Below are 26,875 nucleotides of genomic sequence, written 5' to 3' on the forward strand. Positions count from 1 at the left end.
AACAAGTGTAAATATTATTCAAAAACCCAATTTTGCAAAAATTGGGCGATGGAGGAAATGTGCCATAGTAGTAAATTTATCCCCTTCATTGATAGCGAATTGTTGTTTTATCTAGCTTTACATAGATAGCACCATTGTACTATTGAATTATAAACTACCTATTATAATGAGACAGGAACCAGCAACTTGTCGTTGTCAGTTACACGGATGCGGGGTGCGAATCTACCTAAATTGCGTAGTTTGTGAGCTTTATATTGCCGCAAGGAAAACCAGCAATGTACGTTAAAATCGGCGAGCTATTGTCGATATTGTATTTCTAGCGTTACGTACCGAGAAAGTGCCATAATAAGTTCACAGAATATTTATTCCAAAGTTTTATAATGAAATTCAGATAATGCACTTGTTTACTTTATAAGAAACACCAATATCGATTCTTTCATAGTGCACCAGCTATATGAGACGACAGGTACAATGCAGTCCTCTATGGAGTACCAAAACGTTTGTTATGTAAATTAAGCAAAGATTTGGCCCTTTGTGAGTTAAAATTACCACTTCTTTTGACGCGTTTATATCTGGTGGAGAATTGTTGTCGCTGCTACAAATTGTGTGGTATTCGAACGGCAATGTGCGCTGCGCTACAGATAAGCACAAAGATTATAACAATGGTCATTATGTGCGAGTCTGATATCGGACAATATGGTACATAACACTACTCAAAATGGCGCTACATAAATATTATGAGAACTGAATTATTATTACTGAATTTAGTGTCGTAAAGAGGTAAAAGACTTATCCACTTGAAGTATGAACGTTTTTAATAAAATCTGTTTTAAATATGAAATCGTTTCATTTAAATATATTACCTTAATTTTTTTTATAAGAATTAAAATACTCGTATTTTTAAGGAATATATTTGAGTAGTTTTCAATACTATAGTTTATGATACAATATTATTTCTTAATTTACACTTTTTCATCACGTCTTAATTTATGATTTCATCCCCTTTGACGGTTTCGTAAGTTCATAAATCTATTTACAATTCTAATTTTTAACACTAACATAATGCAGTAAAAAATATCCCAACACATTTTTCAAAAGATTACAGACAATTTTAAATTGGAAATAGTAAAGTTGCAGTTATATTGGCAGGCATTGAATCTACGTACATTAAATCATCAGTATAAGCAAATTTAAATTGAACTTGATAAAACTTCAGTTTCAATTTTTATATAGAAGAAAAAAAAATACTGCCCATGGGCAATAACACTTATTCAAATCTTAAACTTGTGTTTGTGATATGGAATAAATTGCACTAAAGTAATAATAGTAATAAAACAAAACTATGGCTAAAGTAAAAGTAACAAAAATCTCAGTTTTAGAAACAATAACCCAGTCGCTACTCTTTGATATTTTATTAACTAGCTGTTACCTGCAGGTCCGCCCGCGGTAGCATATTATTGACCTCAGGGTCAAACCTCATTCCAAATTTCATCAAAATCGGCCCAGCGGATTAGCCGTAGAAGCGAGACAAACTTTCGCATTTATAATATTAGCGTTTTTGTAATGAATGAACGTAGATGCCTAGCTAGGTTGTTGTTAATAAAAAGTAACCAATGTAATAATTTTGTTAAATTACACAACTTAGTTTGAAAAATAGTCTAGTCCCAATCTGCACCAGTTGGTCGGTTCTGTTGGTCTAAGTAATAACAATACTTTATTAAATGTAATGAATAATTTATCAAACAATTTCAGTACTTTTTAAAGTTGCTAGGTGAAGTTAAAAGGTGAATATTCGAAGTTTAACTCAAATTTTATTATGATAAATATATAAGTTTATTTATTTTTGCATGTCTAACCAAGCGAAAACACCCATCCGAACGCTGACTAATGGAATCAATTTGTTTCTATAACTGGGAATAAATTAAGATCAGGCTCCTTAAAGGAATCTTATAAGTAAGTATATAATATAATAATAACAACTTTATGTTATAACATGTACCAATCAATATGTTGACCAATGCTCGTTTAACTATCTATCCCTGTTAACGCGTTTAGTTTGGTAGTAAGAGTACTATATAAGTATTCTATTAAAAATTAATAAAATATCAATATGTGGTCAATAAGGACTCTAACTGAACGACTAACATAGAATTATTTGATATTAAAATTGAATGCATCAGATTATAGAAGACAAAATTTTGTATCAAATAATGCGTCAATTCAATAAATATAATCTAAACAAAATCAATCGCCATACATATACAAAAAGATCATAAACGTAACTTAAAATATTATCTTATGCGTGAAAATCGCAGAAGTTTTACATGATACATCCATCTCATATTGTTATGTAATGCTGTGCATGTAAGTCATAAGATATATTTTTAGCAATGCAAAATACTATGATTCCATTTGGAAGTTTTCTAATACAAAAAAATTATCAGAAGTGGCACCTGAGATGTAAAAAAACCTTAGTCATAATTTTGTGCCATTTAAATTTACACTTCGTATTTAATTCATTAAAACACATCAATAAGAGCTTAGTTCTTAAATAGAAGTTAAAACACTTAAGACATAAAAATAACACAATAATTTTTTTATAAAGAATTTTTATGTTCAGAGTTTTAAATTAAAAAGATATTTGAAGGTGTTTATTTTTAACCCAACATAATGGAAATACAATACTCATTACGACATCCCTGCCATGCAATTACACAAATAAACCAAACTTAATACTGATTAAATAGTGAATGAGTTAATTTTATATCAACTGACCATATTAAAAATTATATCTGTTAGTACTAGAATTTCTTTACTACTATATTTAATATATTTATCATTTCATTGCAAACATAAGTAATTGTTTCAAATATCCATCTTCTGTTGGGCATTTTGCTAGGTTAGGAAATTTCACCTAAAATGATTGTTATTCAAATAAAACTTTATGATTTTTCTAGCGGCTAAGGGGAACGTGTTACCGCTATTTGGTGAACGCAGCAAAGACGGCCCACATGATTTCACAGGCGTCGGGCCTCATGGCCTCTGCCTCAAAGTCGAGGTCAAGCAAGGCACGCACTCGCCTCGTCGCCAACTCGTAGTCCTCGTCCGAAAGAGGCGCGAAAGCGTTCTCGAGTACATCAGCAGAGTGCGCAAGCATCAAAAGGGCGAGCGAGCGCTTATCAGCATGAGCCACGTCCGTTATTGATCGGCGTAATGCTGCCTCTTGAACCTGCGGAATTTAGAAATTATTATTTTCACCAGACTACGTAAATAGTGCAATCTAGACATGAGGAAGTTGCCTTCAGGAACACAGGACTTTATCAATATTGACGTATGTGGAAATACTTAGATGCTTGACAGCCTGAGAGAAAAGTGCCTAGAACACAGTAAAATTAATAGCGCGTGAAAATATGACATATAAGTAACACTAAGTATTTTGACTCCTGAAAATTCAATTTTACATTTACAAGATAGTTTGAAAAACAAGATCTGCATTTAAAATAATACCATCTCATTCACATTCAATGAATTCCAATAATCAAAACATCTTGTTATGAAAATTCAGATAATTGATACAAACATAAGTTATGTACATACATGAATTCTTTACCTAAATGGTCAGAGCACAGGCAATTTAAAACTTTATATACTTTATAATATTTTTAAATTATTTAGGACAATGTACCGACGGTATAAAAATACATCACAATCGGCACAGCGGCTTAGCCGTGAAATCGTAACAGACAGACTTTCGCATTTGTAATGACGGAATGGAATGGATGGAAATATGAATGTATGAAGTTTAAATTTTATGATTCGGTATTTATAAATGTAAAAAATGGGTTATCATTACGAAATTAATCAGCTATACCATATTGATTAGATTAATAATGTGCAGAACTATCAATTACTTAACACTTCCACTGGTCATAACAATTATATGTGATTGATATTTTATTAATCCAACATAAGTGTACTGAAAAATTTCTTTAATCAATCAAAAGCTAATAATGACTATAATTTTTTTAGTAATTATTGTGTCGCATGCATAATGTAACATCAACTAAATGTAAGATTCGAGAAAGCCTCCAATGTTTTCACCTCAACTTTGTGATATTGGCGCGCATATCTTCCTTGACAACATCAACCCAGCACTTACACATAGTATAAAATAAAAAAACATTTAAGGAATACTTCATAAAATTATTTTGCCTTACCTTTTTCACTAAACGACATTTAACCACATTATCTGTAAGGGGGTGGGTGGTCATGTCAAACAGCAGAAAATTCTGTTTTTCAGTTGTAAGGACTCCTTTTTCAACAAGATTTTTAGCCAATCTTTCTCGAACATTTTTCAATTGATATTTTAGCTTCATAGGATTCCAAGTTTCACCTGTTAATAATATAATTTAATGATTTAAATTTCAACTACAAGGTATACCTACCAGAGAGGAAGTGAGCAGTTAGAAAAACTTCATTTATTCACATAAAATATGCAAGGATGTTATTAAGTGATTCCCTAGAAAAAATAAAAAACTAAAACATTTAAAAATTTCCCACTAGCTTCATTAGGGTTGGTGGAGATGGTTGGGATTTGTATAGACCTGACCTGACATAATACAGGTTTTCCTAAAAAATCATTTCTCTATGTATTATATACAGTTTAAAAATCAGTTTACTCAGTTGATTGAATGTAATCATTGAATAGGGTAATATAGGGTAAAATTTAATGGCAAAAAATAAAAGTATAATTTTTGTCTCATATTTATAAAATACATACCTACATACTATCTTGTTCTAAAAATATTTTTTGAGTTTTTTGTATCCTCATATTGCTTATTAAAAACCATATTTTAAATATTTACCTAGATAAATTAGTAATCCCACCTGGCAATCCTAACTGCAACCCGAGACTTTGCTCTCACGGGAGTATTGAGATAAATAGTACCTAAATCTTTTGGAAATAATACTGTTTGAACAGGTGAAAGAATTTTGGAAATTGATTGATTACTTATATCCAAAGACTGTTTATCATATTAGTGTAGACTAACTCATACTAGATTAGCAGCCTAAAAGCAACCCTAGGCTGCCCTCCAATAGAAATTTCGTGTTAAAAACTCAAACACATAATCACACACATCAAAACTCTCGTTTTTTATTTCTAGTACATAGATAATGATGACAAAATTATATTCATTTTTATCCCACCCTTCTCTGTATATTCGGAGTTGGGTTACCAAAAAAAAATAACTAAGTTAATAAGTTATGGTACCCACCGCTGAGGTATTCAATCCAGCTTTGCACAGTCTCAGGGGGTTCTGTTTCTTTCATATGTTTCAAGGCTTCATCTAATAAGACATCTCCAGTTGGTGTATCTGAAGAAATATCCAGAAAGCTTTTAAATGGAAGATGAATGAGATGAAATAGAAATATGACACAAACCTTAATTTGCTAACTTTAGCAAATTTATTGTAAATTCAGTACTATTACAACATAAGAGGCCTATGCAGTGCATATTCTACATAATCAATATGAATTAGAATTGTTTTGCATATTCATTAAATAATTCTAAAGAACAAGATGTGAACAAAATGTCAAGTATAACTTTCTCTATATTTGGAGGGGGTTTTACATAACAATAATCTCATTGCAAACTTTAATTGAAATAGAAAGGTAGTATCTGAGAAATAATTAACAATTCGAAAATTTTATGATATAATAAACATACTTTGAAGTATGAAGGCAACCTTACCTGATTTAACAATAACTTTTCTAGAAAGCAATCCTTTCCTCCTCATACCAGCTCTTTCTAATTCTATACGACCTCGTAAACCCAATTCAATTAAGATACAGCCTCTTAAACCACTCGATATACAATCATTCCAAAAAGATGTATAACCCTGAAAACGCCATAGTTATATTAGATGGTCAACAACGAAAAATCCCACATAAAGACAACCTGTAAGGAGTTCATAAAAACAGCGTACCTCTTTATCCTTTAAACCTAAAAGCAGTACTTCTTCCATTAAAGTCAATCTTGTTTCCTTTGAATCACCGTCATCATAACTTTTATCACTTTTCTTATCATCGTCGTGGTTTTCCTTTAGTGCTCCATCAGAATTGCTCTCCTTTATGACGTTCCTTCTTTGGACTAAACCCTCAGTTCGGTTCATTTTCGGTGCATTTAATTATGGTGCGAGAATAAAAAAATGGTTTTAATGTAAGATTATTTTTGTTAAATTTGTGTTGAGAATCGTTGACGTTTACTGTTCGGTTGTGTGATGAAAACATGGCCGAATGATTGCGTTTCGTTACACATACTATTCATAATCATTCCAAATAATATTATTTTGCTTCGATTCGTATTATTATATCTTTAAAAAAAAAATGATATTTTTTTTATTATAGGTTGTAATTAATAAGATTTTGATGTAAATAATTAATATCTTTGCAAAAATGAAAGGCAAAAAAGAGAAACGTGTGAAGGTGCTTGATATTATAAATAAGGGAAAGCGACATCTTTCGGCGCGTGGAAAACATCGTAAAATAGCATCCTGAAAAAGCTTTTTTTTACCGCAATGAAACACCATTAAAGTATTATTTATTTTTTAAAATTTGTAAATAATGCAATATAGTGCAATAATGGTACCTAAATATGTCGAAAACTAAAAATTTAAAAATAAATAACATGATCTCTTGTAAGTACAAGACGTGTATTATTATTTTTTGTTATTATCGAATTGACAAATAACTCAGCACACCGTAATAACTTTAGAGTGTAAGTTTACAAAGAACCAAACAAAATGTGAAAATAAAGAAAAATATATACCACACCGAGTGCCATATCCATGCCATAAGAATGCTATAACAACTGATTGAACAATGCTTGCCTTTACAATACCTATTTGGCACATATTTAAGTACTTTCAGTAACAAAACAACGTAAACGTATAATTAACGTAAATATAATATAATTAACGTAAAACAACGTAAACCTATGGTTGTAAAAGTTATATAACAAAGTTGGCTGAGCTGATAATAAGGGATGTTATAATACCTCTTATCAGCGAAACAGAAGGTCTAAGTAACACATAGTTTCGATTTATAATTTAGTAGGTATGGATTATAATATTAGTATGGATGTGGACACTAGGGTCTACAGTCACTATCAGCTGAAAAACAACCTTTAAATTTCATCGCGATCAATAGATAAGTATGTACTCTTACTTGGGAATCTTTTGAGTTATTCCTATATTATTTTTAATGAATACGAAAGTCATAAATAAATGTAACATGCGAATTTTACGATACCATCGGTGTTAGAGTCTATAATCGCACTTGATGATTTTTTTTATAATACCTACACCCTAGCTTGACGATTGTTTGCATACATACTTAATTAGGTACAATTACCTATAGCTGAATGAGATTGGCATGTGATTTGAATTACTTATTCCATCCTTATACTATATTTACTAATATTTACTATTAAATAATTATAATGTGTTTTTTTTAATCTCCATTTTATCTAGCTAGTTGGTATGAATAAAAGGGTTTATGGCTATTATTATCATTATGAGTAGCCCGATGAGGGTTACTACTGCCTACATTTTTTAAATGTATATATTTATTACGCTTTGCTACAAAAATACCTACCTAAGTCGTTCGTAGGTCCTTCTTTCCGGCACATATTATAAAATACTTCTAATACCTCCGGGTAGCTGGTCAAACTCATACTTATGATACTTACATATTTTTCCTAAATTAACGACGACAATCTACTGTTGTTTATATCCGGTTCTTGGAAATAAGTATATACGCAATGCGTCGCTATGGATAATCCTTGAACTCAAAATTACCTAGGCCTTGGTGTTGATAAGATAATATAAACTGACTCATTTATACGAAGTAATGTCATATAGATAGATATTCACAGCTAGTGTTTTATCAGTTCAGGCTGAGAAAAGGAGCGTGCGTGTGTGGACGTCGCGTTGTTGGTGCGGCGTAATCTCAAGTTCAAGCGGCACGTGCAGAAGGAGGTGAAAATGAGTGTTTCTGAGATCCAGTCCCCCGCCATAAACCGGGAATACCAGCAAAACACGGTAACTTCTAAGTGTTATATCATGTTAGACATAGCAAGATTCATAGAATACCTAAATGTGCCAAACCCGACAACAATTAGTTAACAACTAAGTTCTAGGTGAGACGCGTCCTAGGACAGCACCTCATAGATGGTGAAGCGAACTTTAAACCCATGTATCGTACGATTTGCACAGTCTACCTTAACCAAATAGTGTTTTCACGAAGGAAATTGAGTCGTATGAAACCGTAGCTTAAGGTAGAGGAAAAATCGTTTCGCGGTAGACATACGTAAGCGCGTGTAGGCAAATCGCCAGTTGGCTGTCGCAGTTGCTTTGCTTCGGTCGCAGAAAACTGTATGTTTACCGTATCGTGACCATACGACCTGTACAGGGTCAGATAGCGCGGTTAATTTCGTTAAAATGATAAAGTAGAGTGATAGTGCGTGCGGTGAATTTTAACTTGCTTAAATAAATAGTTTACTAAATTATTTTATTTATTTAATAAAATATAATGAATATTGTCTAAAGTTTTGGCCACTATATAGTGTAATAAAACTTATAAAAATTTACAAAGGTATGTATAAATAATTTTAAGTACATTAGAAATGTCATTGTAGTTAACTAAGGTGCTAATTAATAATTGGCGTACCTATTTTCAATGCATCTAAGAGAGTACTAAATAATTATAAACAAAGTAACGCTCTTCTCCGCATGTGCATAAGAATGCTCTACTATTTTAAGCACAGTGTGAGCGTGGTGCGTGAATTGGAACATTAGCATAGCCAGTGGGCCAATGGCCCGTTATCACCCGTTACTTGACCACTACCGAAATTAACATAGGTGTGTAATACGTGGATGTGGTGAATTTTATTATGAAATTGCTCTAATACATGGAGAGTTTATGGTTTACATAACATACGGATAGGTCGCCAATATTCCAAATTATACGATATGACCCTGACTCGTAATTTAAATATATATATACTATTTCCCAAATTTTTCTGTTTTTGTTGACAACTTTTGTACGTACCTTTTATTTATTTATTACCTTTTTTATTATATTTTACAGATTTTTAAGGTTCATAAGAAAATCTAATTTGACTCTACTTTTAAGACGTGGTGGTATTTTCAAAACATGAAAAGGAATTAATTAGAATTATCAATGAAATACTTTATGCCTAGGTAGATACTTTTTTATTAATTTAGTAAACGTACCTAGGTATATTGTTGTACATAATAAAAGTTTGTTCTAACAAATTATACACAATTGTGACTGTGTAAACGATTGATATTTGACCCCAAAATACGTAAATTATTAACAATACTTCGGGTTTATTTCATTACATTTCTAAGTTTTACTTGACGACAAGCACCTATTTAATAACAAGTGACATTGTATGTCTTTCCAGAAGAACTTTGGACTAAATTCTGTGTTAATCTAACAAACAATTTTGTACTATTTATTATTATTATCGTATTTTTAAGTACTTAGATGTTCTGTTTTGAATTGTTTTTATTGCTTAATATGATAATGACTTAGCTGTATAAAACTGTAGCGGGGCGGACATAGTTATCGGTGCTATATCTTATCAATACTATCCTACCCGTGGATCAAGATCAGTGAGCGTTGCCGTCACGCGTTGCCTCAAACTCTCTGAGTGGTTAAGTTGTACATCAATTATTATTTTAATGACATTACATTCAGAGCACAAAAGGTATTGTATACCTATGCTATATTGTACAACACTACAAATTGTATTGGGGTGGGGTACATACCTACCTGGACACGGACGCATATGCATTTTTTCACATCGGAAATGCATGTTTTATACTCCAGTATTTTGCATAAAATATAACATAACTAGGTGGTTAGTTACCTTCTCCCTATTTATGACAAAACAACACTCATCATAATTACTTACTTGCTCACTTACAAGTTATAAAATCTTAGCTAAAATCGCAATTGTTGAGATTTCAGGACACTCGATAAGAAAATAACCTGATTGAGAGATTAATAGAATTATTTCATTTTAAATGATTTATTAAAATAAAATTTGTGCAATTTATTGTGTACAATTAAGAAACCTTTATCTATGGTCTAATTAGCATTCTTTGTAAGTAAGTAATAGTTTTTTAATGCAGATTTAAAAGTTTCGACTTAAATATTTCAAAGTTAGTATTAAAGCTAAAATAATGTTAATAGTCTTGGTTAAATAATAAAAACAATTCAATCACAAAAGTAGGTACCTATATGTTTTCGATGAACACGTTTAGTTTATAGGGTCATTGATTACGTCATTAGACCCACAACTTTCACCACGAGCACGACAAGACGGCGTGGTGAATATATTTGAGTTAACATGTTTGTTATAACCTTACAACAGATGAAACCATCACAACGTGAGTTGAGACAATCTATCGACTCTGGCCGTAACCTCCAACCCAGTACAGAAATTTGAATTGAAAATGATCAATGTAGGTAATAAGGGAACTTGGTAAAAGTACGCACACAAACGTATAATAGAGTATCACTACTTAGTTACCTATATATTTCACAATACAAATATGTAATCACAATATCCGCATATACCCCTTGGCTATAGGCATTATTATTCAAAAAGACTTATCGGTCATGTCACTGATAAATGATAAGTCAAGGATAATACAAGACAATGGTTTTCAAATAAATGTGGCTGTAACATAAGTAAGTACATAAAAATCTCTGAATTTAACCTCCAAAATGTTGTAATCTTTATAAACATATTTACACTTAAATATTTTTTCGTAAATGTAGATATTTAACACATAGGTAAGTACTTATATAAGTAGATACCTGGAAAAAATTGTTTGTGGCACATACTTACTATCCATAAATAATCCAAATGAATTTAATTTAATGTCATTATGTAAACGAAATGATAGAGCTATTATTTACTTAGCTCATCGTAATCCTTTCGTAATTCATCTTATCCTTATCTTTATCTATATTTTTCGTGGTATCACTAAATTGATGCTTACTTGGAAATTGTAATAAATAAAACCCAGGCATATGTATTTATAGATTTCTTACGAAGTGAAGTTTCTCAAGTTACTTGCCAATTCATTTTCGAAATTTACTGTAACTTGATGTACTTGGATATTTACATAGGACAGATGAGTATTATTAAGGTGTTGTTTACCATATACTAGGGACAATTTACACCTAGAATTAAATAAAAAATATTACTGAAGTGTTTAGGTACTTAAACAAATTTTATATTAAACATAATTAAAAAAATACTTTAAGTATAAGGTTATTATTGAAGAAATCTACTCAAAATTATTTCCATTGTTTTGCGTTCCGACAGACAGGCGCTCTGTGTAATAAGTACTCGTTTTATAATACTCGTAGTACGAAACAAAAAAGACATTACAAACTCATAAATAAAATCAAAATAAGTACATTTAAAGTTGATGGTCACAGTCTACTTAACATATGATCCGTCCATCGGTCGCATTAATTGCAGTTGCAACAGATTCAAATGCAGGCAGTTAAGAAACAAAGTCACGCCAGCTTGCGTATACAATTGTTGTGCGGCAAAGCGGCAATTAACATAATTATAACTTGATCTTGCTAAGACATCGCGACATATGCAATCCTTATCATAACTCACGCATTGACATTGATGAAATAGGATCAGCAACAGTAAATGCTGTAAACTATTTTTAGGAAAGATACTGAAGTGGATTACTAGACGGCTTATATTAGAGAACATTTCTGTATTCAGAGACATATAATAAGAAGTTTTTGAGCATTGTGTGGATTAAAAACTTGGTGTGGATATTTTTAAATCCTTGGGGCCGTGGCATGTCAGCGAATCAGAGAAGTTCCTCTATGTAGATGCGCTACGATTGCTATTTTTCATTTTTTATTTGAGTTCAAACAGGAAACTTTTACCTATTTAATACTAGGTAGTTTCCGTAACATTTAAGTAAAGTGCTATAATTTTAGTACCATAATATCTATGGTTACTTACTATTAAGTACTTAATATACAATTTTTTTAGGAGAACACAACATTAATCGTGGAGAACGGCGAAGAAATAGTAAAAGTAAACAAAATGCACGTGCCAAACGGCGTCATAAATAGAGATTCTTTTAATAACGGTAAGTAACTATTTTTATTTTTATGATCAGTTTTTCTCTCATTACTTAAGAAATAAAATAGGTCCACAAACTCTACCATAGATAAAGAGTAGGTTTAAAGAATAATTATAATTACATTACTGGTTGTTATGAGAGACATTTTTAGTATTTTTTTCTTTTGTCAATGGTGGTTGGAAATATAGATTAGATATCTATCTACTAAAATAAAAGATTTCTACCTAACTAATAAAGATTTCACAAGTGAGTGACCTATGTTTTGATAAAGAAAGGAATCTTCATTAATGTAGTAGAGTGCCTAATAGCTAGTATATGATCTACTAAAGCGTGTTGTTCTTTTATAATTGCCCGAAATTAATGTCATGACCTAGAAGGTGAAGGCTCACTAGGTTTAATACATATACTAGTTTATATCTTGGTAAGTAAATTTTATTGAATTATAAATAGGCGAATAAGTAGGTGAAGCAAAAGTGAGTGTTTTGTACAATAAGCACATTGGTCTATTATCTTTCAAAGAGATATATATTTCTTTCGTTTCGGAATCAAAGTGTCCGATCTAAATAACCAAGAACCACAATAAAGGATTTTATGAAGCCATTTTAGGCATTAGTCATTGTCGACTCGATTATATAATGACTTCATTAAATGTTTGATTTAATTAATGAATCAATGTGGTTTTCAAACATTGGTGATTCGAATTCAATAAGCAATTGTGACAACATAAATAATATTATTTCATTTGTTTAAAAACCCCATTTTGCAATTAATTATATAGAAACAATAGCAATAACAACAATGGAAAGCTTGATTAAGAGTCCAATTTATACCTAACTTGAATTAGATTGAAGTGAATTAGTTTTTTTTAATAACTAACATAAGACAGCATTTATTCAAACAAGACTTTTTCAACATAAGTTTTGAACTCTAAAAGTAAAATAAAATTACAAGAGCAATAGTCATAAACCGGCTGACCCAAATGTGGCGGCCGCATTCCTCAATCATTAAACTGAAGTTAACACGCCATACTTTTCAGGCCCCGACCAGGTGATACCCTCTAATGAGTATACGACGTGTTCTCCTGAAGGATGTGTTAAATTAAGAACAGAACCGAGAGGAGTAGCCGGGGAACCACCTATATCTGTGCCAGGTCTACTGAGCAGAACAGTAGCGAGGTACCCTGACGGCATTGCATTGGCTTCAAAGAAACAGGACGGAAAATGGCACAAAGTGACGTACAAGTGAGTCAGTTGATGAGAATACTATAGTACCTAACCGCGTGCGACTTTGTCAACGTTTCAGAGCAATAAATCATAAAAGTTGTTTTTTGTCAAACATAAAAAATATGGTTCTCTTTTAGTAAGTAATATTAGTAAGTATAGAGATATGTCTAACAAATACACAGAGGGAATAAGATAGAAATTTCATATATAAATGCAGTGGGTCAGTCTTATCGCAGTGTTCGTTACTTGCCTAAACACGTATAAATGGGAAAGAGGATGTTTATGTGACGAGGGTTTAGACTTTGATCATAGCAGTATATAATGTAGTTATTAGTTATATATTAATGTATGTATTATCGTAGTATATCTTTAACTGACGTAGGTAGCATATTGTTTGACGCGAATGTTTCTGTTAATTTTGTTTACCTAAGTCATATCGTGTAATCGGCAAAAAATTGTTAATCATAATCTACTACTGGTAATTATTTTTAGTACCTACCTACATAAGATTAAAATAGTAGGTACCCATTTGTGTTTATAATTATCTCCAAAACAATTGAAATGTCAAAATATTTTCATTTGGGAATAAATTATTAGCTTAAAATTTACATCACATAGTAATTCGTCTAAATATAGGTAGTACATACTCGTACTTATATCGTCTTCATCCATCCATAAAAATGGATAGTAACCTCAACTGGCTAGGATGAAAATGATTGGTGTTATATTCCATTCCATTGCTGAGTGATTTCAAAATTTCGGCATAAAGTTTTCCATTTACGAGTTTTGTAAAAAAAACGATTATTTGTTTAATGAAATAAAAGTTGAATCTTCAAACATCCTCGCAATGTCACGAACGGTTATGTACAATTAGTCATAAGTAGGTAGATTAAAGAATTTCCTGAATGTTTTCAGTATCCTGAGATATTAAGGTGTAGGAATTGACAAGAATAACATTTTCAGGCAATATCAGGAGCGCGTGCGCATAGTAGCGAAGGCGTTCTTGAAACTGGGCTTACAAAGGTACCATTCGGTGGCCATCATCGGGTTTAACACCGAACAGTGGTTCGTCGCAGACCTCGCTGCTATACACGCAGGGTAAGATTTTTTAATCATTAAATCATCAAAATAGTGTGTTTTCTAACAAGAGGTAAAATATTTTAGACGTCAAGCTAAGTTATAATACGAGTAGGATGTACGCAAATTTGTCGTTATTACCGACGGCGCTGCTTAGAAAGTCCATGCAGCATGGACCCGTATGCAGCTTGAATGGACCATGTAAGATTGATAACGAGACATGCGGTTAACTGAAGTTGGCTGGTTAGACGTTTAGTTTCTTTGAGCTATTGACACCTTTTGGCATAAGTGAAATTTTCTTCAAAGTTTCCCTTTATTGAGTAAGGTATCAGGCTTTTTTAAGTAAGGTCAAGGTATCAGGGCCTCTTCCTTTAGCTACGGGGTCTACTGGTTACGTTTACTTAAGTGTTTAATAATATTTCCTTTTAATGAAACTCAATTAAAATACCGATGGGCATAGATCTCCAGGCATACCTAAATATCATAGTTACAAAACGAAATTGTCTACTTAGATACAAATTGTATTCGTTAACTATCTATAAAATTTAAGTAAGTACTTATATTTTAAAGAACTCAAAAAATATTAAGTTGGTTTACAGATAAAATTTACTAAGCATGTATCATGCCATTTTACGATTTATTATCACACTATAAAAATAGATAACATTTTTCTATAAAAATATTATCTATTTTTATATCTATACCTAAAAATCACAAATTGCTATCTTGATACGCCGAAGTGAATGAATTACCTGATTTGTCTATTATTCATCATTATCTGTTTTGTGTAAGTGAATCACGAAATGTGTGCATACCTTCGATGATTTTATCAAAGATACAGGGAAAATGAATAAAAGCGTAAATATTCGGTACCTATTCATGGAATAAATTATTGTCTTTAAAAACTTTTAAAATCTTAATAAATAAGAAATATTAAACTTACATTGTTAGGGACTCTTCTTGGAAATAAAAATAATATTTGAATTAGTTGCGAATTTTCGGAAATTTTACTCCTAAGGGAAAATATATGAAATTGAGGCTGCCAACTGCTGTCTGTAAGTTGTTACAGAGTACCTACGCGATAAAACTTACTGAGATTTTGCTATGAAATTCACGCGGGCGAAGCCGCGGGCTTTGGATTTTGAAAATGGCAACCCTAAAAGGTTAAATAGTGAATGGAAGTTTAAAATGAAACTTTATTATTTTTCAAGAGAGACACATGATTTTTTTTATTTAACTACTTTTTCATTAACTAACACGTATAAATACAAAGGAATGTGTTGTGGGAAACGGGAGCGGAACACGTTGTACAAAACAGGACGAGACACGTAGCAGATAACGGGATGGGGTACGTTACGGGCCATATTGCGGGAAACGCGACGAGATTAGGCATAACTCGCGACGAGATTAAGAAAACTGAATGAAATGAAAAGAAAATTACATGGGAAATTGAATTAAGGACGGGAGACAACACGAACGAAACAAATTTGACCACTCCTGAAGAATATTATATTACACGACTGATACACTTTGACTTTGTTTAGAAATAAACAAATGCGAGGGTGAAGCCGCGGAAAAAGTTTAATTATAATTCATGTTAATTATGTTGTCGAATTAAAATTCGGCAACATGATGTTTTATTTAAATAATATTTGTATGTACGCTCCAATATCAGGTGGAGTCTTCTGCTGGCTGCAACTAGAGGCATCTCAGTAATTTATTAATTCTACGTACTTACTAAAAAAAAACATTAAAAAGAACCACCAGCCACTAAAACAATTTTTGTCCACTAAAAAGGAGAGCGAACCCACCAGTTTTAGTGGAAAATCAACTAAGTTGGCAACACTGAAATTGATGCAGATTTTTCCACCTGCAGTGGCTTCGCGGCGGGCATCTATACGACGAACTCAGCCGAGGCCTGCTTCCACTGCCTGCAGTCGTCTCGAGCTAACATCTGCGTTGTCCAGGACAAGAAGCAACTGGACAAAATCCTCGCAGTGCGCAGCAGACTACCGGACTTGAAGGTCTTGGTGCAATGGGAGGCGCCAGTCGACACGTCCATACCAGGCCTGTACACTGTAAGTCTTCTCTCTCGCTCATCCGTGCGTGTAATTTCTTTTACATTTTCATTTTAGGCTGGGGCGTCCTTAAGCTTGGGGCCTGAAGATTAGTCTGTGATTACACGACCGACTAAACCTCTTTGGGGATGCTGTTGGTGTCACATAACGACGTCCACGGGAGGATATATATGGTCCCATTCAAAAGTGGGGACCGCGCGACTTGTTCATCTAATACTTTTTTTCTCAATATTGCGTTTATTTATTAACATTAATCTCACATTATCTGCGCATTGACGAAATTATCTTCATCCGATAAAATCTGCCCTCAAATTAATAAGAAAATGCTTTTATAGGATTTCTATAATTGATAACATTTTACTGCTAGCATAGATTTCAGTTTACTCAAGCGTTTGTTTTGTACTTTGATCTAATCTGATATTGCCGTCTATATAAGCAGTAACATAATCAAGAGCTTTCTATTTATTTCGTAGTTGATCTCATTTATGTAAAACTAGAGGCCTGTCCCAGTTTCACTCGGGGCGGGCCTCTAGTTACTCACTATTCCTTTGTGCCAAATTTCATCAAAATCGGCCCAGTAAATTTTGAGTTTATTCATTACAAACAAGAATACATTTTTTTTCTCTTTATAATATTAGTATGGATTCATGATACTTAGGTACTTTTCATTAATAAGTAAATTCAATACTTTATCATAGCGTATGATAGTAGTTATAAAATTAATGAGTCACTCCCTCCCGATCGAAACGTGACGCGAGGTCAAATGAGATTAGATAATGGACTTCTACAATTAAGTAGGCATTTATGGTATTATAGGATAAGGAGTATTTCAGTTTTGTTGTTTTAATATAGACTAATACTCTACGGACCTTGTTCGCGTAAATTAAAAATAAATGTAGGAACTACGGAACCCTAAAAATTATCAAGTTACGTACTTTAGATCTTTTATAATTCCATGATTGTCAAATGATAGGTCATCTTTTTTGGGGTCAGTATATTTAATATACGTGCTATATCTAAAATCTACTATAATTACCCACGTGTTAGATCCACGGGCTACACCTGCCCTCGATATTTTACTATCCCATTAATAAATGTGAAAGTTTTACATTCTCGCCTTTTTGCGTTTTATCGCTCTCTTGTATAATTTTATCACTTATTAATAACCGCAACAGCTAGCATAAATTCAAAACATACTTTGATAGAGTTCTACTATGAGAACAGATAGGTACTGTGCTAGTGTAGAAATTAATTATAAAATTAATAGATACATAAAGAAAATATTAGCAACAATTATAGGTAACATACGTATACCGCCTTATCGCTTTTGAATTGCAGCTGTATGCCTGTTGATCTTTCATATCCAAAACACATCACATCTCACAGAATCAAACCACGTAGGTATGACATTCAATTCAATAGATCAAAACAATCCTTCCTTTCCCATAAAATGATCTAAGTTTCTCATGAAGCCTGCCCAAATATTATTTAGATAGATCCTACACTCAATAGATACATATACGAGTTTTCGACATTTCCTACCGTTAATAAAAGATCTTAGTTCTGGTTTAGAACTTAGGATCGATAATTACGTCAAGTGTAATAGGTTTTACCATGTCACTGTTGTACAGCATATTGTACTTTATTTATTTACCTATCACGTGAAATTTCAGGTGTTAGCGTGTGTCTTGTCTACTTCCGTCATAATTCTCAAGGCCAGGTTAACATTAACACGTTCTGGTAATAATTATGCACTTTGGACTGTCTTTCAAATCTTCATTTGTGAAAATAGCATAAAATATTCAATATCTTCATTAGTTTATTTGGAAATTTGTATAAGACTCAATTCATCTTTCCACATAATGATTCTCACAAACCTCTCACGTAGGTATATTCAATAACTTCCTGCGCTAGCTACAACCTTTTATGGATCTTTGTCTCTTCCACGGTCTACTTTCGTCGACTTCTACCTATTAACCGGGTTGTTTTCTTGTCGTTTTTAGGTTTTTTGGAAACAATCATTCTTTAGCGTTTTAGGCCTTCGTCAGTCGAGGTCAAGGTATCAGGGCCTCTTCCTTTAACTACGGGGTCTACTCGTTACGTTTACTCAAGCCTCATATTTGTGTGGACATTACTGACCGTATCTATGTTTTCTAGGCTTAATGTAGTAGGGCTTAACGTATATTTTTTGTTTTTAGGCAAAGGCTGCGCCTTGACCTATCAATAGATGTATCTAATTAATAAACTAGTTGCATTTATTCATGGGAATTTACAAAGAATAGTTTTCGGAATTTACAAAGAACTTTTTGTAAGTCAGTCGAATATTAGGTGCAACTAAGAATTTACATGATAATACATACGTCGGGTAAACATGTGTTGTTTGATTGCAGTGGGAGCAGATACTAGAGATAGGCGCCAAAGAACCGGACACACAATTGGACAAGGTTCTCAAAAACATTGCGATCAACGAATGTTGTACATTGGTCTACACTGTAAGTGCTAAGTAATGCCTATTTTCCATCTGTTTCATTTTGTCTAGGCTTTTGATAGATTCTTAAATTTCATAGCTGCATAACTAGATTAGTCATCATGGTATTTAAATAACAGACGACTATATAAATATTATGTGTTGATATAAAAATGCCTTAGATTGAGCTAAATAAGTATTGCCTAACCTTGACACGTATATCGATTGACCTGAATGATGTCTGTTGCAGTCCGGCACGGTGGGCGCACCCAAGGCGGTGATGCTGTCACACGACAATCTGACATGGGACGTGCACGCCATTGGAGAGCGTGTGGGAGACCTGCAGCCCTTAGCCGAGCGACTTGTGTCCTTCCTGCCGCTGTCGCACGTCGCTGCACAGGTAATGAGCGGGATATGTCACACTGCAACCTGATGTGAAACATATATATCATTGAAGAACCTGTGAGATACCTGCAATCCTTAGCCGATCGACTCGTGTCCTTCCCGTTGCTGTAGCACGTCACTGCACAGGTAACCAGCGGATATGTCGTATGATATCATTGGAGAGCATGTCTGTGTTTGAGCGTCTGCTTGTAAATTATTGTTTGGCTGCAGATGCAGATACTACCTACGGTTCATCATTCGGTCAGTTCAGTTCAATCATTTTAATTTTTAAGCAAATTGCTAGTTTCCCAATTTTCTTGGACACATACTAATGAGAAACTTATCATAATCTCGGTAAGTATGTTAAAATAGTTTTCTTTTTATAATTGATACAAGGACAAACTGATACATTGCTGCGATGAAGCACCACTTATTTACCATGGGACATTTTGAGAAAGTGCCATTATGAATAAATTTATTCATAAACATTTCTTTGTTTATTTTTTCTTATATGTTTTTTTCATCACAGGCAGTAGATATCTACACTACGCTAGCGCACGGGGTCACGGTGTATTTCGCGCAACCGGACGCGCTGAAAGGCAGTTTAGTCGAAACACTGAAAGAAGTTAGGCCCACCAGGTGAAAGACATTTGTTTTTAGTTTTCTATCTATTTATTAATAACGATGACAAATTTGTATTTAAAAAAAAATGCTCTTGAGTAATTTTAATAGGTATAATAATAAGAAGTGCATTTATTGATTAATTACCTTTTACATAAAAACTACATGCAGTTCGACACGGATGTTAACTTTCATTATACCTATTAATTAATATCCTACTGCAAAAGAGAGTTCATGGAACACCGGCAAAACAAGGCTAAAGGTTTTTTTACGTGGTCGTTAATTTACAAATTACGTAGATGCTAATCAACCTTGGCTGTTTCATACATGAGATGAATGCAAAATACTACTAATACTTAAGACATTTGATCGATCATTGTTTTTAACCTTTCTAATGTCAGGTAAATTTTAAGAAACAATTTATTTAATAGACGTATATTGTTACTTTAAATTGATAATATAATGAATGTGATTATTTTTTATGTGGTTATTTTGTAAACAAATTCGATTTTTTTTTAAGTTTATATTTCGTGGTTTATCAGTTGACATCTCCCTCATTACTAATATAGCCTAAGTTAGTGATTATTGATTTGTAACTATTTCATCTGAAATAAATAAATAAATATTATTTGGGCCAGATTTCTCGCGGTGCCGCGGGTATATGAAAAAATGCATGAGAGAATAATGGCCGTGGGGGCATCCAGTGGCGCCATCACGCGGTTCATCGCCAACTGGGCCAAGGATAAAGGGCTCAAGTACCATTTAGCTAGGATTGATGGGTAAGTTTGATATTTTTAAATTTATTTCTGAAGTTGGATCCAGGATTGTGATTCGTTCCACGAAGAAAGACTTGGATAAGCATCTAATAGCATGCATGCGTCCCATTAGGACCTAATTAAGAATAAATTACAGAACCTTTCAATTGTAAGCAGCTCATGAGTCTAAATATTACATATCATGGACCATGGCCTGAAATTTTCACCTTTGTTAGCGTAGGTGGTAGATATGCTATAGGTATAATGTTATTAGTATTATCGTTTGCTGGTAGGGGACGCGAACGCAAGCATCAGACGAGTGAGCGGTCCTTCCATTCTGGGATCATTTTATTACCTATTTAGGTATAATGTTAGAAACAATACAAACTAGCTGTGCTGATATCCATTAGTCTGTCAACGCAAACAAAGGCACCGTTTAATCAAGAGCAAATGGCATTGAGCTAATAACATACAATTACATGATTTCATGTTTCTGCTTGTAATTACAAATCTGCGAGCGTTAATCTTGGTGCATTTGAATGACAATGTGACGCAGAGCTGATGTGCAACTGAGAGCTGACTAGACTAATTCTGTATCGACGAACGAAAAAAGAAGTTTTGTAGAGTTTGAACTCGTGCGCGATTGACAGGGATAAAATACTTATTTTTAATATTAATCGAAAATTGGTATTAAAGTTCCAAGGGAATATGTAGAGTACATAAACAATAGATAGACCACATTGTTGTTGTCAGCGACTGTAGCGCAGTGTCTGCTACTTAATTTGTGTTTAATTTTCACGACGTAATCAACTTGTCTGAAATTATGGATTTTGAAGTACCGTTTTGCCTATAGTTCTTTGTCATCGGAGATGACGGGTCTACCCATAGACTTCACCGTGGAAGATATGATCAAATACTGGTATGTTGTATCGATATCGATCGATGGAATGCTTAGAATGTCGAATTTGTCTGTTAGTGCATCATTTCCCACATCCTGTTCCTGTATTAGCATGAAGATGATGAACCATCGCCATATTCCACTTCGTTTTATAATAGTCGGTGTTGTTGGTATGAATTTTATGTATCTTTCTAGTCAACATTCCATTCTCCCTTATATTTTTTAAAGAAAAAGTAATAAATTAAATTTAGTTAAATCAATATTTACGTAGATGTTCATGTAGTTAGTTATGCAGTTAGTGATTGGTTGAGCATGTTTATCCTGAATTGTTTCTATTAACCTATATATATATTTGTTGGTGAGTAGAATTCCTCGTCGTTCCTCAATCTGAGTTAAGTACAAGTCAAACTATGTTTTATGACATCCCACTAAAAAAAACTATGTACTTATATGAAAATTACTTGAAGTGAATGGGCTATGTAAATTTGAACTTGGAGGAAATAGGCATAATAATAATAAAATCAATAAAAAAATATGCTTACAAAATTGTTTTGAAAGAAGTGTCATGGACATGGCAAGGTGAACACCTTGTTTTTCCAAGTCGATAGAGAAACAAACGCCTATCGCATAATGATCTACTCATACACTTTGGTAAAAAAAGTAACAAAAATGTAAAAAAGTCGTTACAAGTTTTAATTTTCTATTTACCTAGGATGAAAAAATTGTTTGACGGACATGCGTATCTCCTTTTTAGGGTTCCGTACTTCAAAAGGTAAACGGAACCCTTATAGGTTATTTTGTTGTCCGTCTGTCAATGGCCTTTTTCTCATGAACGTATGAAGTTGAAATTTACATGAAATATCCAAGTCGTCCTTTGAAGCTATAAAAAATGAAACTTTCAAGTCATCGCAATCAAAACCATTTATGTTGAAAATTTTGTAATTTCACAGAAAACTCAAAACCTACAGGGTACTTCCCGTTGACCTAGAATCATAAAATTTGAAGTTAAGTAGCATTAACAATGCGAAAGCGTTAAGCGAAATTCGGAATTATATTATTTATAGCTCTTTTAAAAAAATTACCAAATACCTTTGACGTTTGAAAATTAAAATTTTGTAAAGATAAGTATATCACTTTATTTAAAAAAAAATTGTACGGAACCCCGGTGCGCGAGTCTAACTCGCTCTTGACCATTATTTTTAATGAAATATAACTTTTAACATTTTGATTTCTATACGAATAGAGAAAAAATTAAGAGACTCATTTCTATTCCATATTATTTTTTTGTTGTTCAATATTCATAAACTCATGAGTCGAACAAATATACCTATTACACATTACAAAAACAGACATGTAAGATGAATGACAATTTCCCAAGTGCAAAGTTTTTCTCGTGTTTTCAAGTAATATCTACCAACCACATTGACAATACGACCCATGTATATAAAACATGTTTTCCAAATATGAGTCACGTCACGTGTATTCTGGAGAACCATTGACAATTTCCACTTTGCTAAAAGTCCTTAGATATTATAAAATAAAGCGTCTGGCTGTCTGTTCGCGAGAAACTAAAATACTGCACGGATTTTCATGCGGTTTTCACTAATAGATAGAAGTTTGTCTGTATGATGTTTTTACCCGAGCGAAGTCCTTGTCCTAAATTTTATGTTTATTAATTAAACGTACATTAGATATGAGCGATAGACAGTAACGAATGCTGATATTGACATATATGTTTAAAATGCTTTGTTCATTTATAAACATTCATGTTTTATAATGTTAATTCATTGAAAGAGAAACGAAACATAATCCAAATAAAAAAAATAATTAATATATAAACAAAACTTCCGTATAATACCTACTGTGTATCTGCCATATTATGATAATAACTTACTCCTCGTCTCTCATCGAACAATAACATTGATTAATGAGTACCTCCTATAACAGGCAGAACGGATCCTCCTTCGGATACTCGTTAGCGAAGGCACTTGTGTTCAACAAAGTGCACACGACTCTGGGCCTAGATAAATGCACCACGTTCGTGTCTTCGGCCGCGCCATTATCACCAGACATAAAGAAGTTTTTCATGTCCTTGGATCTGCCCATCATGGACGCTTTCGGCATGAGTGAAATGTCTGGGGCCCACGCGCTGAGTATCTACCCCAAGTAAGTTATTCTGTTACTATCAATAGTGTAAATAGCGCTGCGAATTTAGAATGTATATGATGTATATATTTATTATGAAATAACGATGGTTTAGATCACTGCCCTAATTAATATAGGTAAACAAATTCATAGCAATTAACAGACACTACTTATGTCTTAGTTTTAGAACCAGTTATCTATCAAAAACTTTTTTATAAAAATGTTATTTTTGACACAAGCTTCTGTTGTTGTCAGAGAGATCTTATTGAGCGGTTCCCACGTCTGGAGCCGTACCATACTGCACCATCAGGTCATACTCAGCATAATAATACATAATTGTCATCTCAACTAAACGTATTACAAAATTTCAGCCCAATTGGTTGAAGATATCTGCTTCAAAATTGAGTTGCAATATCCACCCGAATACACATAGGGTGCACACTGTGCAAGTTAACAAAGTTTGTAAAAAAAAAACAAATTATTTCGAGCAACGACAGTCGGATAATACGTCTTGAATGGACCAAATGGAATTTCAATTAAATTTATGTACCTAGTGTATCAAAATTCCATTAGGAAGTATTCAGTGAATTATTGAAATCTAAATCTACGTGGTTTTGGCGAGACATCTTATTTAATTCGACATATTATAACGACAATAATTTCAGATTCAAACTGGACTCTGCGGGAGAAGTGCTAACAGGCACCCACACTCGGTTCGATGGCGCAGTGAGTCAGAACGGGCCGGGCGAGGTCTGCATGAGCGGGCGGCACGTGCTGATGGGCTACCTCAACGACGAGGAGAAGACCAGTGCAGCTATCGACGCTGACGGCTGGCTCCACTCCGGAGACATAGGGAGAATCGACGCGCATAATCTGCTTTATATCACTGGCAGAATAAAGGTAAAGCACCATATGAACCTTTGAGAATAACAGGAGTGCCACCTGCGCCGGTACGGCCATCTTAGGTATTACATAGGGAAATGTAATACGCAAGACGGCCATGTCGTTCCTGCTTGGCCTTGGCAAAAGGATCAAACTACACTCAAGAAGTGCTATAAGGATAGCACTCAAGCTCTTCTCCACTCAAGGGAGTGGAGAAGAAAAAGTAGGAAATCGGTGGGTTTCGACGCATAACAGCTGAGGAAAAATCGGGAAAACATTCAAATGAGAGAGAGAGAAAGACAACAAGACTTTTGGGAGAATATATGAAATCTATATCGATGGATGGCCAGGCATGGTTTGTTTGTTTGGTTTGTGAACCCAGAATGTTCTGGATGCGCTACGATAATACAATGCTGACGGCTGGCTCTACAGCTCCAATATTCGTTGCAATCGAGCACGAACTTTCGTAACACAGGAAAAATAATTACTTTTCAGACAATTAGGTGATACAAATGCAATGTATTTTATTGATTCATTGGCATCTAACATATATCTAACAAAGACTAATTTGATTACGACAAGTAGGTACATTGGCTGCACAGAAAATTAACTGTATTAAATTTTCTAGGAACTTCTAATCACCGCTGGGGGAGAGAACGTGGCCCCCGTACCCATAGAACAGTGCGTACAGGCGGAGCTAAGGCATCTCGGGTACGCCGTGCTCATCGGGGACCAACGCAAGTTCCTGTCACTGCTCGTAACGATCAAGGTAATACCGTTACTGAAGGATTAGCAAAATGTAAATGTTTATAAGAATTTAATAATACCTTGAACGTCAAGGTCGAAGCCGATTTCCTGCACCGCTCCCACTCTATAATACCTAAAGGATATTTAGCTCAAAAAGTATATGTTTTCAAACAATTTTAATAAGCATGACCTGATCGTAAACATATGATCGGTTTCCAACGAAGGAACTCTTCAACGTTTTGCAACCGCAACTCTGACGAGAATATGACATTTTTGACACAAGCTTTTCTGTTAAAAATGTCATTTTTGTAAAAATATATATTTAGTCTTACTCACATGACAATTTTGATCGCAGGCTAAAGTGAACTCGGACACCGGCGCCGCACTCGATGAATTGGAGAGCGAGGCGAAGAAATGGGTGGCCAGCCTCGGCTGCAAGGCTACCACCATCAGCGAGATCTACAACTCCAAGGACCCGGCTGTAAGTCTACACAAATAAACTTTATCCCAACTAAAGTACCGTGAACACTGAATTCCTGTGTAAAAATCTCGTAGGCAAAGCCGCGTGCGAAAGCTAGCTATGCAATAATGTACATGTACGTAAACATAAAAGAAAAACTTACCAAAAGTTAGTATAATGTTTAATTTTAAACTACAGGAATGTGATGATGGTAGTTTCAACAATTTGACATCTAATTAACTGTTTTCAGGTGCACAAAGCGATTGAAGATGGAATCAAGCGTGCAAACAAGCAAGCTATTTCAAATGCTCAAAAAATACAGAAATTCGCTATATTGCCTGCAGATTTTTCAATGTTATCAGGAGAATTAGGTTTGTACCAGAATTTAATAATAAAAGCGACATGTATCTGTATGTCTGCAATGCGCTACTTTGCGGTTAAATATAGAAAGATTTTCCGATCAGATTAGTCGATCCAAAAGTAATCTGATCGGAAAAATACTCTTTATATGTTATCAAAATTAACCCAAATAGATAAATAAAAAATAAAAAACAGATAAGACAACAGTTACGCAAATACGACTATGATTCACAAAAAAATATCATCAGCTTAAATATTTTAGTTTAAAACAAATATAAATTATTAATTGTTGTTTTCAGGACCAACGCTCAAAATCAAGAGGAATGTTGTTTACGAGAAGTACAAAGACATCATAGAAGGCTTCTACAAAGAGTGATTTTAGTGTAAGTTTAGCATTAGGGCATGGGGTGTACATTAAATTATAATAAATTATATTGCTCAACTAGGGACTTATTGTGATTGACTCTGTAGAGGTGTAAATAGGATATATTTTGTTACGAAAATATACAGTTTTTTTTAAGTCTGTGTTTTAATTTTACAATGAAGATTTATATAAA

The 26,875-nt window shown here is 33.5% G+C and overlaps 2 protein-coding genes across 5 annotated transcripts; one reads left to right on the forward strand and one right to left on the reverse strand.

The window, feature by feature from the left end:
- Positions 1-895: 895 nt before the first annotated feature.
- Positions 896-6,304, reverse strand: sau (sauron). Its single transcript, XM_053764480.1, has 5 exons — positions 5,988-6,304; positions 5,753-5,900; positions 5,277-5,375; positions 4,218-4,393; positions 896-3,229 (listed from the first exon to the last, which is right to left on the reverse strand). The coding sequence occupies exons 1-5, from the start codon at positions 6,171-6,173 to the stop codon at positions 2,981-2,983; spliced, it is 858 nt and encodes a 285-aa protein (XP_053620455.1). The 5' UTR covers positions 6,174-6,304; the 3' UTR covers positions 896-2,980.
- A 1,629-nt stretch (positions 6,305-7,933) lies between these two features.
- Positions 7,934-26,838, forward strand: bgm (bubblegum). 4 transcript variants are annotated; one of them, XM_053764492.2, is made up of 16 exons: positions 7,938-8,102; positions 12,128-12,227; positions 13,258-13,462; positions 14,408-14,542; positions 16,398-16,599; positions 18,990-19,091; positions 19,317-19,466; positions 19,980-20,089; positions 20,710-20,850; positions 21,680-21,745; positions 23,672-23,890; positions 24,535-24,769; positions 25,380-25,520; positions 25,854-25,979; positions 26,209-26,329; positions 26,618-26,838. In XM_053764492.2, exons 1-16 carry the CDS (start codon positions 8,046-8,048, stop codon positions 26,692-26,694), a joined length of 2,187 nt encoding a protein of 728 aa, XP_053620467.1. In that variant the 5' UTR covers positions 7,938-8,045; the 3' UTR covers positions 26,695-26,838. The 4 variants fall into 4 exon arrangements, with proteins under 4 accessions (XP_053620475.1, XP_053620467.1, XP_053620483.1 ...); XM_053764508.1 differs by lacking the exon at positions 7,938-8,102 and adding an exon at positions 8,389-8,655; XM_053764500.2 differs by lacking the exon at positions 21,680-21,745 and having other exon boundaries at positions 7,934-8,102.
- Positions 26,839-26,875: the final 37 nt, after the last annotated feature.

The sequence above is a fragment of the Plodia interpunctella genome, chromosome 2, assembly GCF_027563975.2.
Source record: "Plodia interpunctella isolate USDA-ARS_2022_Savannah chromosome 2, ilPloInte3.2, whole genome shotgun sequence".
Classification (NCBI taxonomy): Eukaryota; Metazoa; Arthropoda; class Insecta; order Lepidoptera; family Pyralidae; genus Plodia; species Plodia interpunctella.

Excerpts from the sequence above, each read along its gene's own strand:
- sau (XM_053764480.1), bottom strand. The coding sequence starts at position 6,173 with ATGAACCGAACTGAGGGTTTAGTCCAAAGAAGGAACGTCATAAAGGAG. Across the intron at positions 4,394-5,276 it reads CTGGATTGAATACCTCAGCG|GTGAAACTTGGAATCCTATG; the intron begins GTGGGTACCATA and ends TATTATTAACAG. Across the intron at positions 3,230-4,217 it reads AATGTCGTTTAGTGAAAAAG|GTTCAAGAGGCAGCATTACG; the intron begins GTAAGGCAAAAT and ends TAAATTCCGCAG.
- bgm (XM_053764492.2), top strand. The coding sequence starts at position 8,046 with ATGAGTGTTTCTGAGATCCAGTCCCCCGCCATAAACCGGGAATACCAG. Across the intron at positions 19,092-19,316 it reads GTTGTACATTGGTCTACACT|TCCGGCACGGTGGGCGCACC; the intron begins GTAAGTGCTAAG and ends TGTCTGTTGCAG. Across the intron at positions 20,851-21,679 it reads CATTTAGCTAGGATTGATGG|TTCTTTGTCATCGGAGATGA; the intron begins GTAAGTTTGATA and ends TTTTGCCTATAG.